The sequence below is a fragment of the Bufo gargarizans genome, chromosome 3, assembly GCF_014858855.1.
Source record: "Bufo gargarizans isolate SCDJY-AF-19 chromosome 3, ASM1485885v1, whole genome shotgun sequence".
Lineage (NCBI taxonomy): Eukaryota > Metazoa > Chordata > Amphibia > Anura > Bufonidae > Bufo > Bufo gargarizans.
In genome coordinates, this window is record NC_058082.1 from 179,169,592 (window position 1) to 179,185,083 (window position 15,492).

The window sequence follows — 15,492 nt, forward strand, 5'->3', positions numbered from 1 at the left end:
ATATTGGGGGTTTGATTGTCAGCTAAAAAAACGTTCAACGGGTAACTAGTGCTTATGGATAACCATTGCATAAAAATGACAACAAATGATACATTTAGATATCGAAGAACAAGCACACAATTGGCACTTGCCAGGAAAGCCCTTATGCGTTATGTAACGGATTGTGGCAAAAACAGTCGCAGTTAAAAAAACGACTGGAGGAAAATGTAGCCCCTTACTGATACATCAGTCCCCTATAGAAAGAAGAGATCATTATTTTTACATTTTATGTGTATAAATAGCAATCCAGGCTGCACGTTCACATGAATTCATGTGAGATAATTGCAGTGTATCAGCTTGCAGAAAACTCCTACACCTTACTACAAGCCCATTATTTTCCCATGTATTTTACAGTTTCCTCCAGCAGTGGACGGGTTGTGACAGGTATCTCCTATATATACATATATATATATATATATATATATATATATATATATGTGTGTGTGTGTGTGCATTATTAAGGGAATGGCAGCAGAGAGAGGGAGACTTTGCAAAGATATAGAGGTGGAGTTGTATGTAAAATGACACTGGCACATTAAGCCCTCTTCTACTGGGAAGGGCTTGAAGGCTCAGTCAAAGCCAAGAAATCTCATTGTTGACGCCCATTGCTCTCCTTTTAACAATCTGACTAATAGTAATGTAAGCTAACAAGAAAGACTAGAAAGAGGATTGAGACTAGAGAAGCAGACACACACAACATCTGCAGCTCCCTGGAAGGATCTGTCATAAAGATTCCTTTGCTGCACTGCTGCCTGGAAAGGGTTAAGCTCATCAAGTAAATTCAAGCTAGCCTGGATATCTGCTCTGCATTCTAAGTAAGGCAGAGATGCATGTCACTGGATCAGCTCCTGTATGAGAGCGCGGAGACCTTCAGCTCGCTCTTTGGGTTGCAGGCTTCACTGTGGATATGTTCAAGCTTGCAGCAAAGTTCATTTTGAGATGGCAAGGTTTTCCCTTGTGAAGGAAGGACAGATACCAGCCTGACTGTTGGGACTTGTTTGCCATCTAATCTTCCCAATTGACCTCTTCCTAGGTAAGATATTTGCCCTGTATCAGTGGTAACCCTGCACACAACCAAGTTATGTAATAACTGTTTGGCTATACTGTAATAGTTATTGTGTTTTGTGGTTTCTTGTGACTTTCTGTTATTTTCGTACATGGATACAGAAACAAAACCTGATGCAGGATAGTAACCTGCTCAGGGCTGGATGGGAACCTAACCTTAGAGGCTCACCTATACTTTTAGAGTTGGGGCAAGCAATTATGCAATTATTAGGTAATTTATAGCCTGTGTATAGATAAACGCACATGATCTTGAGATATCTCACCAGCATGTAACCCTCTGAGACAGGTAAATTACAGCCCAGCTCTGCTATGCCTGCACAGCTTAGTAAATGAATTGTATCACTTGTTTGCAGCTATTTAGAGTTTTAGAAAACACTTTGCAATTCAGATGGTAGATTTCTGTTTATGCAGATTCTCTACCTGTCTAGCGGATACAGGTTTCCATATGTTGTGACAGGTTTAACGCTATGAGGTATTTAGAGGGTATAAAACCAAATGTATCTACTGTTTCCCGAGTGAATCGCTGACAAGAAACAATAGAAATCTAACAAAGTTTTGCTTTGTATGCTATATTGGATAGATGAATAGATACAACAGACAGGTAACACAGACAATATTAATGGAAATAAAGTTGTAAAACCCATACTTATTCTAAGTAGGGCTTGTCTCCCATGCAGAAAAAAAACAGAAATGCCCCCGGGGTTAATTCATGTAGCTCAGAATGTCAGAATGTTGGTTTTTGTGACTGCGAGGTGTGGACATTAGTCATACACAGTTCCTCCCAGTTCAGTTACCTGCACCTATTGTATTTCCCCTGTTACCTGGATATGAGAATCAGCCCTACAGATCTGTACTTGTTCCGAGCTATAAAATGTGCTTTCAGCATTAGAAGATGCAACTACAAATGTCAGTGTCTTAGTCTGTGGTAGGAAAGCATGAATAATAGGTCTGATCAAGCTTCATCTATGTGAGCTAAAAGTTGGCACTAATTCAGTCCTATGAACATCCGCATGCTGTTCATCCGCCCTATACAGTTGTATACATCTGGTAGGGTCTGTGTAATATGGCATCTTTCCATGATACTGCAGTTACGTTATGAAAGAAGCCCGGGATAAGGTTTATTAATTGAAATCAGAGATTTTCTTAATTAAAAACTTTAAGAGGTCCTGCAAATGTGCCGAACGTGCTCAGCAGCTGTCCAAAACCAAGCTCTCAGGATGTACAGGACGCAGTGTAAACAATTCTGGGAGTGCTAATGTAATGGCTCTCAGCTGCTATTCCGCGTTATTCCTTTTTATATCCAGCGTATACGCCAAATCTCCCACTTTAATGTAGACTTCAATTCCATCCTTTACAGCCATTTAACCTAGGAGCGATTAATGTGTTAAACACAACGTGTAGGTATCCGCAGAACTAAGGGCCTCGAGTCAACATGTGTTAGTGATACCATTAAATACCCTTAGATGACATCCTATTAAATGTTGGCTGTTTGATATCTTAAATGTGAAAGGACAGTTTGGCAAATTTAGAAAGAAAGCACTGTACTCCTTAGACGGGAGATTTTCAAATAGTTTTAATATGTTAGCAATTACCATATCCGACTATGGTGGCTTTTTAATATTCTATAATTACTTACACTTGTCTGCCTCAGTATGCCAAGAACATCCGGTTACTAATGGGAAATGTGTTACAACCTATCTCCTAGAATCACAGCTTGCCCAACCCTTATGTATGAAGTACTGCATTCCAGCAATTATTATCAGGTAAATGATAAAACCTTGCCATTCAATCCTTCTATGAATGGGGACTTGATAAGGTTTGTAATTCTTTTAGGGAAGCCCTGCATACATGTGTTAATGGATAAGCCAAAGTCTATACATTTAAGTTGTCTTTCTCAGAATTGATCAACATTACCCGTACTACTACTCCACAACTGTACTTCTATATAACCCATATATACAATATGTATTTATTTTACACACTTATATAGCGCTACTATATTCCGCACCGCTTTACAGACATTAGAATCATGCTGTCCCTAATGGGGCTCACAATCTATGTTCCCCATCAGTATGATTTTGGAGTGCGGGAGAAAACCGGGGCACCCGCAAGGAAACCCACCCAAACACAGGGAGAACATACAAACTCCATGCAGATATTGTCCTTGGTCAGATTCAAACCTCTGCCAGGCACCAGTGCTAACCAGGAGTATACTTTATAAACATATCAAATGTGTGCCATACTGTGCTGCTTTTATTATTTTTTTTCCTATATACTGTACTTGGGGGGTATAATAAAATTGTTAGTCTGACCAGGCACAATACAAAATAGAAATATATAAAATAAGTCTATTCAAAATTCATGCTGCCCCTTCCCAGCTTGCGTATATGGTAAAAAGTCTCCTGCGTCACATCAGTGTATGAACCTCAGGGCATCTGTTATCAGAAGAAACTAATTCTCCTTGCAGAGACCCAAGTGGGAGGGAGTCTTGGGAGCAATATTCCTTTGGGGAAAAAAGTATACTAAATATATACGGAAGTAGATGTTCTCTATAACTAGACATACAATGCAGCAGCTCACTGCAAACCAAATAAAGTACAAAATTGTGTCACAGTTGCAAATGCTATACTAATAAGTTAGAGATGCTTGGCAAATCATTTTGTACAAAATTTTTTGAGCCCGTCTGCCGCACGTCAAGGCGATCTCTAGTTAGACGGGTTCCTAACACTAAATTCTATCTGTTATGTGCCATGACGGCTACCGTACAATTCAGCCGTTCTCTATAGTGCCATCTGTATAATATACTGATAATGCAAGGCAGGGCTTGAACAGTGGCTTACAGGGTATCCAGACAGTTCTGTTCACTAAGGACCTCAGTGTAATAAAGTGCAGTAATAAGTGACTGCATTTTTTATTTTTTTTGCTTCAAGAACGCACCTGTCTTTCTAGAAGGGCTATTTTAAAAGTGTCCATCATTGTCCTATTAATCATGCCACCACCCATGAGGCTAGCAAAAGCTCATTTGCTGGGAAATCACATCTTTTGTTTAGCTTTAAAAATGCTTGCTTCTTGCCTGTACATTACCCAGTGTATACAGGGCATGTGCTGCAAAAATATGAAACCTATATGGGAAGAACAATTATAATACCAATTGTTTGTCCCCATGCTAAATGCGGCATATAAATGTAGGTCATGACCACGGATCGTTATCAACGTTACCAGGCAGAGCATTGAATGCTTGTCTCCAGTAAATATGGGAAATATTACACGAAGATAGACGATTATAAGTAAACTTATACCAAGTGGTGTATTAAAGCATCATTAGAATAGCGTGACCATAGAAACTTGTGCAGACTTACAGATTATAGTTTAAACGATGTTGATTGTTACTAATAGTATTTGTTGGAAACTCTATCCATTCCCATCATGTTATTGTCCATATCTTAACCATTATTTCTGACATTTAAAAGGGGACACTAAGCCTTGGAAAAATGTAGATAACACAAATTCAGTTAATTTATATTACACGCTGCTATGTCTACAAGGTGTTCTAAGCAGTTTAGGAGAGATCTTGCAGATAAAGGACTTTCTCCTTCTTCCAGTCCACTCCATCTTCAGCTACAGAACGGCTAGGTGCATGTGCATGATGTCACAACCTCAACAGGAAATTCAGGAGCCATCAGGGTATGAGCCTCCAACACACTGAAATTCCAATTCCAGCAGATTGAAATATCAGCACTGCTTTAGAAGTCCCTGCTTTCTGGCTGCCTCCATAGAACAGGGGGAGAGGGGTTATTCCAAATGCTATTCAGGTGTTTTTCACCATTTGTGACGGGAGACTGGCAAGGGCTGAGGGCGACTAGTCAGGGTTGAGGGAAAGCTGAGTACAGAGATATTGTAAATGAACACCTATCCACAGTGCTCTGGACCTCAGACTGGGTGGAAGGTTTACCTTCCAACAAGACAATGACCCTGAGCACACAGCCAAGACAACACCGGGGAGAATTAGGGACAGCTCCGTGAATGCCCCTGAGTGGCCCAGCCAGAACCCTGACTTAAACCCAATCAAACATCTCTGGAGAGACCTGAAAGTGGCTTTGCACTGACAGACCCCATCCACACCTGACAGAGCTTTTGACAATCTGCAGAGAATGGCAGAAAATCCCCTAATGCAGGTGTAAAAACCACGTGGCATCATACCCAAGAAGAGACTGTAATCACTGCCAAAGATGCTTCAACTAAGTACTGAGTGATGGGTCTGAGTACTATGTCAATGCAAGTATTTACTTTTCAATAAATTAGCAAACATTTCTAACATTCTGTTTTCACTTGTCATTATGAAATATTAAGTGCAGAATGATGGGGAAAACATGTATATTTTATCAAGGGGTTTTAGTTATTATAATGTTGATGTCCTATCTTCACAATAAATGATCAATATCTGATTGGGGGGTGGGCGTCCAATATTCCGCTCCCCTGCTGGTCTGCTATAACAAGGTAGAGGTCTGCCTGTTGTGTAGTGGATGTTGTGTAACCTTCTCTGTCCACGACACAACAGACAGACTGAGCTGTGTATTTCCAGCACTGTAGCTACTCTGAAACTGCTGGTCGTCGGGGGGATGCAGGTCGTCAGACCGATAGGTGGATGACGATAGGCCATCAATATATAAATCTTGGAAAAAGAGTCACAACTATACAACTGCACCATTTGCTAGCTGAAGGTAGCAGCAAAATCCATAATTAATAAGGTCAAATAGTCATTTAAAATAATATTGTAACAATAGTCATAATATTCTTCTATTTTTAACATACTTTTCCATGGCTCGGTAATATAACAGGTATTAATTATGAAATTGCTGGTTTCTTCTCATTTTAACTGTAATCTTTCTCAGTTTATAGTTTATAAAGTCCTGGATGATAATTTCCCAATTAATTTTTATTACACACTGTCCACAAGATGAAGATGGTTACCACAACTTTATGTAACTCGTCCTTCAGCCCAACTGATGCATTGCATCTCAGGGTAGTGGCATTTGAGACTGCCGTGCGACATCTTCTCTGTGCTGAATTACTGGCATCCTCATACAGAGGAAGAGCAGTAAATTGGACTTGAGAACATTGACATCTCTTATCAGCTATGTTTGGCTAAGCTGCATTTCACTGTCACTAAACTGGAACAAACGGGTACATATAAGAAAGGCAAAATAATATGTGCAAGGCCATTAAATGAATCATTCTAATTAATAAGGGGCAGTACTGTGACACTTGGACGCCCCACCTTCCATGGAATTTTAATACTGGTCTCCTTTTTTTTCCAGGGCCTTAGTGCAGTTGCACATTATGTACCTCCTGTTACACTTTCCATATAGTGGAATTAACTGAAATCCTTTTTAACAGGTGGTTAGCTTAAATCTAGATCAGTAATGTGAAATGATGCACTATTTAGAATACATTAAAGGGACAATGGTGTAGGAAGGCGCAAGGGGCCGTGATTGATGGAAGGTATGTGTCACCGTGATTCCTGGCCTCAGCGCCAGCTAGTGCTGACTGACACTGTTTTGTTGTTAGTACGGCTGTAAAGCCGATCTGGGCCGGCTCTTACTGGGAGTAGCCAAAGTGCTGGGTGGGTGGCTGCTCCCCATGATCCAGCCAAAAGTCTCAGATGGGTGTGGTTTATCCTCCATCTGACAGAGAAGCTGGGGAGTCTCTGTATTTTGGGACCTGTGAATTTGTACCGTGCTAAGGGGCTGAAAGCCGCATGCTAGAAAACAGGCCCCTAAAGCCTGCTGTGGACTGCGGGTGGAAAACTGCTAACCAGGTGAAGATTTAGTTTTATGGACATTGCATGGTGTGAACAAACGCCAAGACTGTGAACGGTCATTTTGTTTTTCCTTATTTGTGAATAAAACACGAACTGTTTAAGTTAAAGACTTTGTGATTGCCTCTATACTGCGTCTGCTAGCCTGTCAACCAGAGCAAATCCCCACAATGGTTACAAACAAAATTCTAAACTGCATTGGCTGTTCCATCTTCACATTTTCCTTCATGCTTCTGTTATTCAAATTTGGAACATGAAGAGTATGAAATTATGCAAATGTGAATATAACCTTATGCAAATTAGCCTAACCAGTAGTAAAACTAGCTGACATCTACAAACCACAGACTCCCTAACTCAGGCCTTATTTTGAACAAATAGAACCATATTTCACTGAAACTAGTCTGGCCTTCATTTTTAATTCTTTGGTTGAGAAAATAAATATTTTGAATGAATTCTATCAATTCAAATAAATCTCAACATTTGTAAGGCTCACCTCATTGTAACACAGCGCTATTAGCCAAGTTCCTGAGTAATATGAGTCAGGTTGCTGTCTTCTAACCCAACTAAACCCTTTCCCGACCACTACTGTACATGTAAGGTGGAAGTTGGACTTTAAACATGAGCGGGCGTCATTGCCACCGAGTTCCTGCTGCTTTAAACAGCAGACACCCAGAGCTAATGTTTGTCATCAGCAATAGCACCAATCACAGACATTTAAACCCTGAGATACTGTGGTTAATTGCGCTCCCAGGACCCGAATGTTTCCCCTGTAGCAAGATCAAGGGCGCTGTTCAGTCCTTGTGGTAGCCTCGAGCCTTCTAAAGACTATAATGCTACCACAGTGATAGTTCTTATGAACCCCTACTTGTAGCAGGACATCATAGGAATAGAGTGAATCTCTCATAGACTGCAATGGTAATTCATTGCAGTAGCCTCGAGCCTTCTAAAAGCTATGATGCTACCACAGTAATAGTTCTTATGGAACCCTACTTGTAGCAGGGCTTCCGTTAGCAACCTGCAACAGACAGGATTGTGTTCTCAACCACTGTTTTCAGTTTATTCAGGTGTTTTCATACTTTTGGACCACCCTGTACTGTATACAGGGGGTTAGCAAAGGATTTTTCACTTCTTTGACTGTTGTAATGCACTTTCTTTTAAAACAGTTTGTACTAAGAATAGAGCAGACAGTAGGTAAGTGTTTTCTCTAAAATGTGAAGGTCAGAGAAAATGATTCCTATTAGGCTTCATGCACATGGCCGTTTTTTGGGTCGGCATCCGAGCCGCCTTTTGGCGGTTCGGATGCGGACCCATTCACTTCAACTCCGTGTGCTGTCCGCATCCATTGCTCTGTTCAGCGGCCCTCGCTAAAAAATATAACATGTCCTATTCTAGTCCGCGCTTTGGGGACAAGAATAGGCATTTATTTTGAAGGCTGTCCATGCCGTTCCACAAATTGCGGCACGTGCACGGACATCATCCGTGTTTTGCGGATCCGCGATTTGGTACAGCAAAACACACCATGGTCGTGTGCATGCGGCCTTAGATTGAGAACATGGATGTTTGATTTATGGCAATGACTTGTGACAACCACTAAGTTTTTCAGTTGCATTAGATGGTGGATTTTGCATGTAGATACAGCATATGCTAGCCCATTTATTATTGCTTTGTTATAATTTAAAATAAATAACTAAAAATGTTATCATGTTGGGCAATATTACGGCAGTTTACATATTTAGTATAAACCATTTTCCACTAAAGTATGGTGATGTTCTCATAACTTTCTAAAAACGTAGGACATGATTTGCCCTGCTTGTGAGTTCAGGTGTAACTTTGTAAAGGCTGCTAATTTCTATTGTTCCGCTCCATCCTAGGAGCAGAACAAAGAAAATGATGTAAGTGCTGAATCTGTCAAAAGATGAAAACTAACAACGCAGACCTTATTGATTACAACAGGCCAGGTCCATCGGGTTTACATCATATGTCTGTCGTTTTTTTTGACAATAGAGTGCAGCATGCCATGCTGTTCAGTCATTTTTGATGGAATCTGCAAAGAGGCCTCCAACATGGACTTCAGCATGGCCTAAATTAAAATGTTAATTATTCAGTTGACATCTTGCAATTGTGCTGCCATCTACAATCTGCAAAGTTATCCATAAAGAAAAACTGCAAATAAAGAAAATAGTGTTGACGGATGCATGAGTTAACTTCTCTTAGTCATGTGTTCCTAGTCGTGCACAAATGTGCCTAAAATTCATCATACATTTGCTGCATTCTCCATATACCTCACTTCTAGTGCGATTTGCGCAGTAAATATTCTTTTAGGCTCTTACCGGTTTGATTTCTCCCCTACAACAGCTCGCTCATATACATTTTTAAAAATATGAGATACTCCGAGAGAGATCCAGTTTTTCCAGCTTTGTTATCCTGCTTTGGTGGCTCTATAACTACCAGAATGTCTGCAATATAGACAACTGCCCTTCTGAGCAAAGCATGCAGCTCCATTGTGATGCCCTTAGGACATTGTTAGACCTCTTTCATATGAGTGATAGAAATTGTGTCAGGATCTGTTCAGGAAAAAAACGATAGTATTGCAGGCAAGTTCAATCAGTTTTGTCTGTGATTGCGTTCAGTGTTTCTGTTTTTTTCAGGATTGTATCCGGAATGCTAACATTTTTCATGCATGTGAGGAATAACTAAAGAATAACAATCTACCTCTCCTAGCAACCATCAGTGCAAAACGCATTGCATCCGGATGTGTTGCATTTTTCACTCAAGCCGCATTCACTTCTGTCGAGCCAGGGCTATGTGAAAAACGCACCGTATAGAACATACTACAGTTTTTCCTGAATGCAAAGATATTGTGTGAAAAAACGCCACTCATGTGCGCAGACCCACTGAAATGAATGGGTCAGGATTTAGCCTGGATGCTGTGCGTTTGCTACAAGCATGGCACCCGGACGGAACATTTTCTCATGTGAAATAGGCCTTAGGCAACAACTAAAACCTATTTAGGAACAGCATAGCAAGGTCTCTCCTTTCACCATTTGGGAGCCAGAACTACTTAATCTGTTATAATTAAAAAATTAGTTTCTGTCTGTCCTGACGTCTGTCTGTCTGTTCTTTATGTGTGACCGAACAACTGGATCAATCTTCACCAAATTTGGCAGATAGGTATATCAGGTGTCCGGGAAGGTTTTAGAGTGGGTATCGGCTCTCTAGGAGGTACTGTTACTGAGATATTTCCCCAAAAATACCTGCATTAGCCAATACAAGCCCCCAACTGCCATGCACACGGTCACATGTCCCTTATCAGCCAATAGAAACTTGCAGGCTCTTATTCCCCACATGAGCACAGTTTTACTCCAGGTTTCCATAACAACCTAGCCATTTTTCTTCACTGCTGTAGGTCAGCTTTAGGCTAGGGCTACACAACGACATGCACAGCTCAGTAGACAGCATCACACAATAGAGAAGATACACAGCAGACAGTATCACACATGACAGGATCAGATACACAGCTCAGCAGGCAGTATCACACAAGATAGGATTAGATACACAGCTCAGCAGACAGTATCACACAAGATAGGATTAGATACACAGCTCAGCATACAGTATCACACAGAATAGGATATTAGATACACAGCTCAGCAGACAGTATCACACAGGATAGGATTAGATACACAGCTCAGCAGACAGTATCACAAAGGATCAGATTAGATACACAGCTCAGCAGACTGTATCACACAGGATAGGATTAGATACACAACTCAGCAGACTGTATCACACAGGATAGGATTAGATACACAACTCAGCAGACAGTATAATACAACATACGATTAGATACAAAAATAGTTTTCTGTCTGTCTGTCTGTTCTTTATGCACGACCAAACGACTGGTCTGATCTTCACCAAATTTTCACACAGGTACATCAGGTGTCCAGAAAGGTGTTAGACCAGGTCTCAGCTCTCTAGGATGTGCGTTCCTGAGATATTCCCAAAAAAATACCTTGATTACCCAATACAAGCAAGTCTTTCTCTTCATATCCCAACTGCCATACACACAGTCACATGTCAGTTATCAGCCAATAGAAGATTGCAGGCCTTTAGTCTCCACATACACACAGTTTTACTCCAGGTTTCCATAACAACCCAGCCGTTTTTCTTCACTGCTGAAGTTCAGATTTAGGCTAGGGCTACATGACGAGAATAAGTCTCACGACACATGGGGCACAACTACACTGAGACATTGATGTTGCATGACAAATATTAAATATGATAGTCTATGATGTTGCACTGTGACATGCTGCGACTGTGACGCGACAGTCACAGAAAAATCCATCTTGAATGGATTTTTTTCAACTATCCTGTCGCAGTTGCAGCATGTCACATGTCGCAGTTCGACACCATAGCCTATCATTATAAAAATTGTTGCAAGACTTTGGTACGACAAAATGTCGCTCTACACACGTCATCGTGTAGCCCTAGCCTTAAAGCGGCAGGACACTGTGGAGATCACTGTTAAGGGGTCAGGGGCCACTATTAAAGGGGCAGCTGCTGTTAAAGTCACTGTTAAAGGGGTGGGCATTGCGGAGGTCACTGTTAAGGGGGCAGGGTACTGTGGAGGTCACTGTTAAGGGAACAGGTTACTGTGGCATTCACTGTTACAGGGATGGGTGATGTGGAGGTCTTTGTTAAGGGGGCATGGAACAGTGGAGGTCACAAATAAGGGGACGGTCCCCTATGGAGGTCAGTGTTTAGGGGCAGGGTGCTGTATAGGTCACTGTTAAAGGGTCTGACCCCTGAGGAAGTCACTGTCAAGGGACAGACAGTATCACACAGGATAGGATTAGATACACAGCTCAGCAGACCGTATCACACAACATAAGATTAGGTTTCTGTCTGTCTGTCTATTCTTTATGCATGACCAAACGACAGGACAGATCTTCACTAAATTTTCACACAGGTACATGAGGTGTCCGGGAAGGTTTGAGACCGATTCTCAGCTTTCTAGGACGCACCGTTTCTGAGATATTATTTTTTTTTTTAACCTGCATTAGCCAATACAAGCCTGCAAGTATTTCTCTTCATATCCCAACTGCCATACCCACGGTCACATGTACCTTATCAGCCAATGGAAACTCGCAGGCCCTTAGTCTCCACATACACACAGTTTTACTCCAGGTTTCCATAACAACCCAGTCTTAACTGCTGTAGGTCAGCTTTAGTCTAGGGCTGCACGACACATAGGGCACAACTACACACATTTTTATAATTATAGTCTATTGTGTTGCACTGTGACATCCAACATGTTGCAACTGTGATGCGACAGTCTCAGAAAAATCCATCTTGAATGGATTTTTTGCGACTGTCATGTCACAGTCATAGCATGTCGCAGTGCAACACTATAGACTATCATTCTAAAAGTTGTTGAGACAAAATGTTGCTCGACACATGTCGTTTTGTAGCCCTAGCATTAAAGGGGTATTATCAACACGCTATTTGATGCTTACCTGCTCCCGGCGCACTGTCCACTTCCTGGTTTCGGCACTCGGCAGGGGGCGGGCTCCATCTTGATTGATGTCTTCTCCCGGTCGGGCCACGAGCTGTACTGAACGCGCACGCCGAGGCCGTACATGCGCCCTGGCGACTTCTTCCTGGCCAGTATACTATACTGGCCAGGAAGAAATCACCATACAGAATGCGCGGTCTCTGCGTGCGCGTTCAGTACAGCGCGTGGCCGGCCGGGAGAAGAAGTTGTCTGCACACGCACGGCCACCGCGATTCTTGAGAAGAGCGGTGGCCGTAACCAGGGGAGACGAAAGACAGCAGTCAGGTAAGTATATGTTTATTTTCTTCTAAGGGGTGGGAATTTGTTAATTAAATATATTTAGAAAAATGATCACTGTTACATCATTAACAGATTTAACAGTGATCATTAAGATGGGAATACCCCTGTGGAGCTCACTGTTAGTGGGGGGGGGGCACTGTGGAGATCACTGTTAAAGGGGCGTTCACTGTGGATGTTACTGTTAAGGGGCAGGCCGCTGTGGAGGTCACTATTAAAGGGGAAGACACTGTGGAAGTCACTGTTAAGGGGGCAGTGGCCACTATCAAAGGGGCAACTGCTGTGCAGGTCACTGTTAAGGCAGCAAGGTACTGTAAGGTCACTCTTAAGGGAGCGGGTTACTGTGGGGGTAATTGTTAAAGGGATGGGTGCTGTGGAGGTCTCTGTTAAGGGGGCATGGAACAGTGGAGGTCACAGATAAGGGGACGTTCCCCTATGGAGGTCAGTGTTTAGGGGCGGGGTGCTGTAGAGGTCACTGTTAAGGGGGCATGTCCCTGAGGAGATCACTGTCAAGGGAGTGGGGTGCTGTGTAACTTACTGTTAAAGGGGTGAGCTGCTGTGGATGTCCCATTTTAATGAGATGGGGCACTGTGGGGGGGTCAGTGTTAAGGGGTGGGGGACTGTGGAGTTCACTGTTAAGGGGGCACGGTGCTGTAGAGGTCACTGTTATGGGGGATACTGTTGATATCTTTTAACACACACAAACATTAAATGACATAGATTAAATCTACCCGTGCGAAGCCGGGTCCTTCGGCTAGTAATGAATAAATATGATCATATTACTAAATTGTCAGAAAGCCATTTAAACATATTTATTTTCTGCACTTATATAGCGCTGCTATATTCTGCCATACTTTACAGACATTAGCATCACACTGTCCCAAATGGGGCTCACAATTTAGGTTCCTTATCATTGTGTCTTTGGAGCGTGGGAGGAAACCGGACAAACTCACGCAAACATGGGGAGAACAAATGAACTCCATACAGATGTTGTCCTTGGTCAGATTGGAACCTAGGACCCCAGCGCTAACCACTGAGCCACCGTGCTGCCCCAATAATGTATCTCTATTTGCTTTTTCATTGGTTTGTATTATCCAAATGGAAAAAACTAACCCTAAATGTCAGAATGTTAACTTTAAATACACAGGCTAGATCATGAAAAAATAGTTGGCTAATTTTTCATGATTTTCTGCAAATAAAATGCCATGTCTGGGCGCAAAGGAAGTTTACATCACATAGCTAATATGTTAATTATAGATAACTATTATTACATTTATTTTTTAGTCATCCATTACTCTTAACTCAATTGAACCAGAAAAGTGCATTCCATTGCATCCACATTTTTAATGCAGACATGATGCATGTTATCTGAGTATCAGGACAACATCATTACAAGGGCATAGTTGTCCTCCACCGAAAGTCATACAACACCACTGAGTTTCACAAGCAGTTGATAAACCTCTGCAGTAACATAAACATGTCCTAACTACATGCTGCAACACATTCCAGTTACAGCACTGGATCAGGAAAAGGCCAACTCCTTTCTTTCATGTTTTATATTAACATAAGCAAAGAAATGTTTGCTTTCAGATTAAACTATGGTCACCTAGTTATATACTTCAAGATAATTTACATCTCTGTATATAGGACTGGAGGGCACTCAATTATCTGGGAACACTGATGTGAGGTGTAAATGACCACATTTAATTATAAAACTGACATAAAACTAAGCATGCATAGAGTAAACACCTGATGGGTAATAAAACCGTACACAATGTGAACAGACAATAAAAGACAAATAATAATGGTGACCGCAAGTGTTGGTGCGAACACTAGCTACTGATCGGAACGTGGGCTTAGTCCCAGATAGGCAGTCAGAGTCCAGCAGCGACACCCTGGTGGGTGTGATACAGTGTTGATCCGTAGATTAGACCGCACTGAGTTTCTATACGCACTGTAGTTATGATGTATAGATAAACACACATCCCTGTGGGGCAGAGTACATTACCCCTATTCTTGTGCTGGGTAGAAATGAGCAATCGTCCTTACTTCGCCGCTCAGAATCACATCGGTATCCCGTGTGGTCTCGAAGGTCTGGTACGCGGCGTCCCACGTGACTTGGCGGCACACCATGTGAACCATGTGGCTCGCTATAGAAAAAATAGCTGATGATCTGTTGGGTCCTAAAGTCCGGACGTGGCAATATTGATAGCGGGGGTCCAGGGGGCTGACTTTTGGTATTGGCACCTCGGGGACTTGAAAAAAAATTGCTGTCTTAAACCTAGCGCGTTTAAGGGATCAAGCCCCTTCCTCAGCGGTAATGCTCATTTCATTTCTACCCAGCACAAGAAGAGGGGTAATGTACTCTGCCCCACGGGGCTGTGTGTTTATCTATACATCATAACTACAGTGCGTATAGAAACTCAGTGCGGTCTAATCTACGGACCAACACTGTATCACACCCACCAGGGTGTCGCTGCTGGACTCTGACTGCCTATCTGGGACTAAGCCCACGTTCCGATCAGTAGCTATTGTTCGCACCAACACTTGCGGTCACCATTATTATTTGTCTTTTATGGTCTGTTCACATTGTGTATAGTTGTATTACCCATCAGGTGTTTACGCTATGCATGCTTAGTTTTATGTCAGTTTTATAATTAAATGTGGTCATTTATACCTCACATCAGTGTTCCTAGATAATTAAGTGCCCTCCAGTCGTATGTAC

At 42.0% G+C, this 15,492-nt stretch overlaps 1 protein-coding gene across 3 annotated transcripts in view; it reads left to right on the forward strand.

Moving 5' to 3' along the window:
• Window positions 1-702: 702 nt before the first annotated feature.
• The window catches only part of SLITRK6 (SLIT and NTRK like family member 6), a 62,110-nt gene continuing 47,320 nt past the window's right edge, over window positions 703-15,492 (forward strand). For 2 of the 3 annotated variants that reach the window (XM_044285466.1, XM_044285464.1), the window contains exon 1: window positions 703-1,072. Coding sequence is in view for 1 of the 3 variants with exons in the window: in XM_044285463.1 (XP_044141398.1) it covers window positions 2,836-2,867 (32 nt within the window). In the remaining 2 variants the exon portion in view is untranslated. Of the gene's footprint in view, window positions 1,073-2,809; window positions 2,868-15,492 lie in introns of all 3 variants that reach the window. The other variant, XM_044285463.1, reaches the window with a different exon arrangement.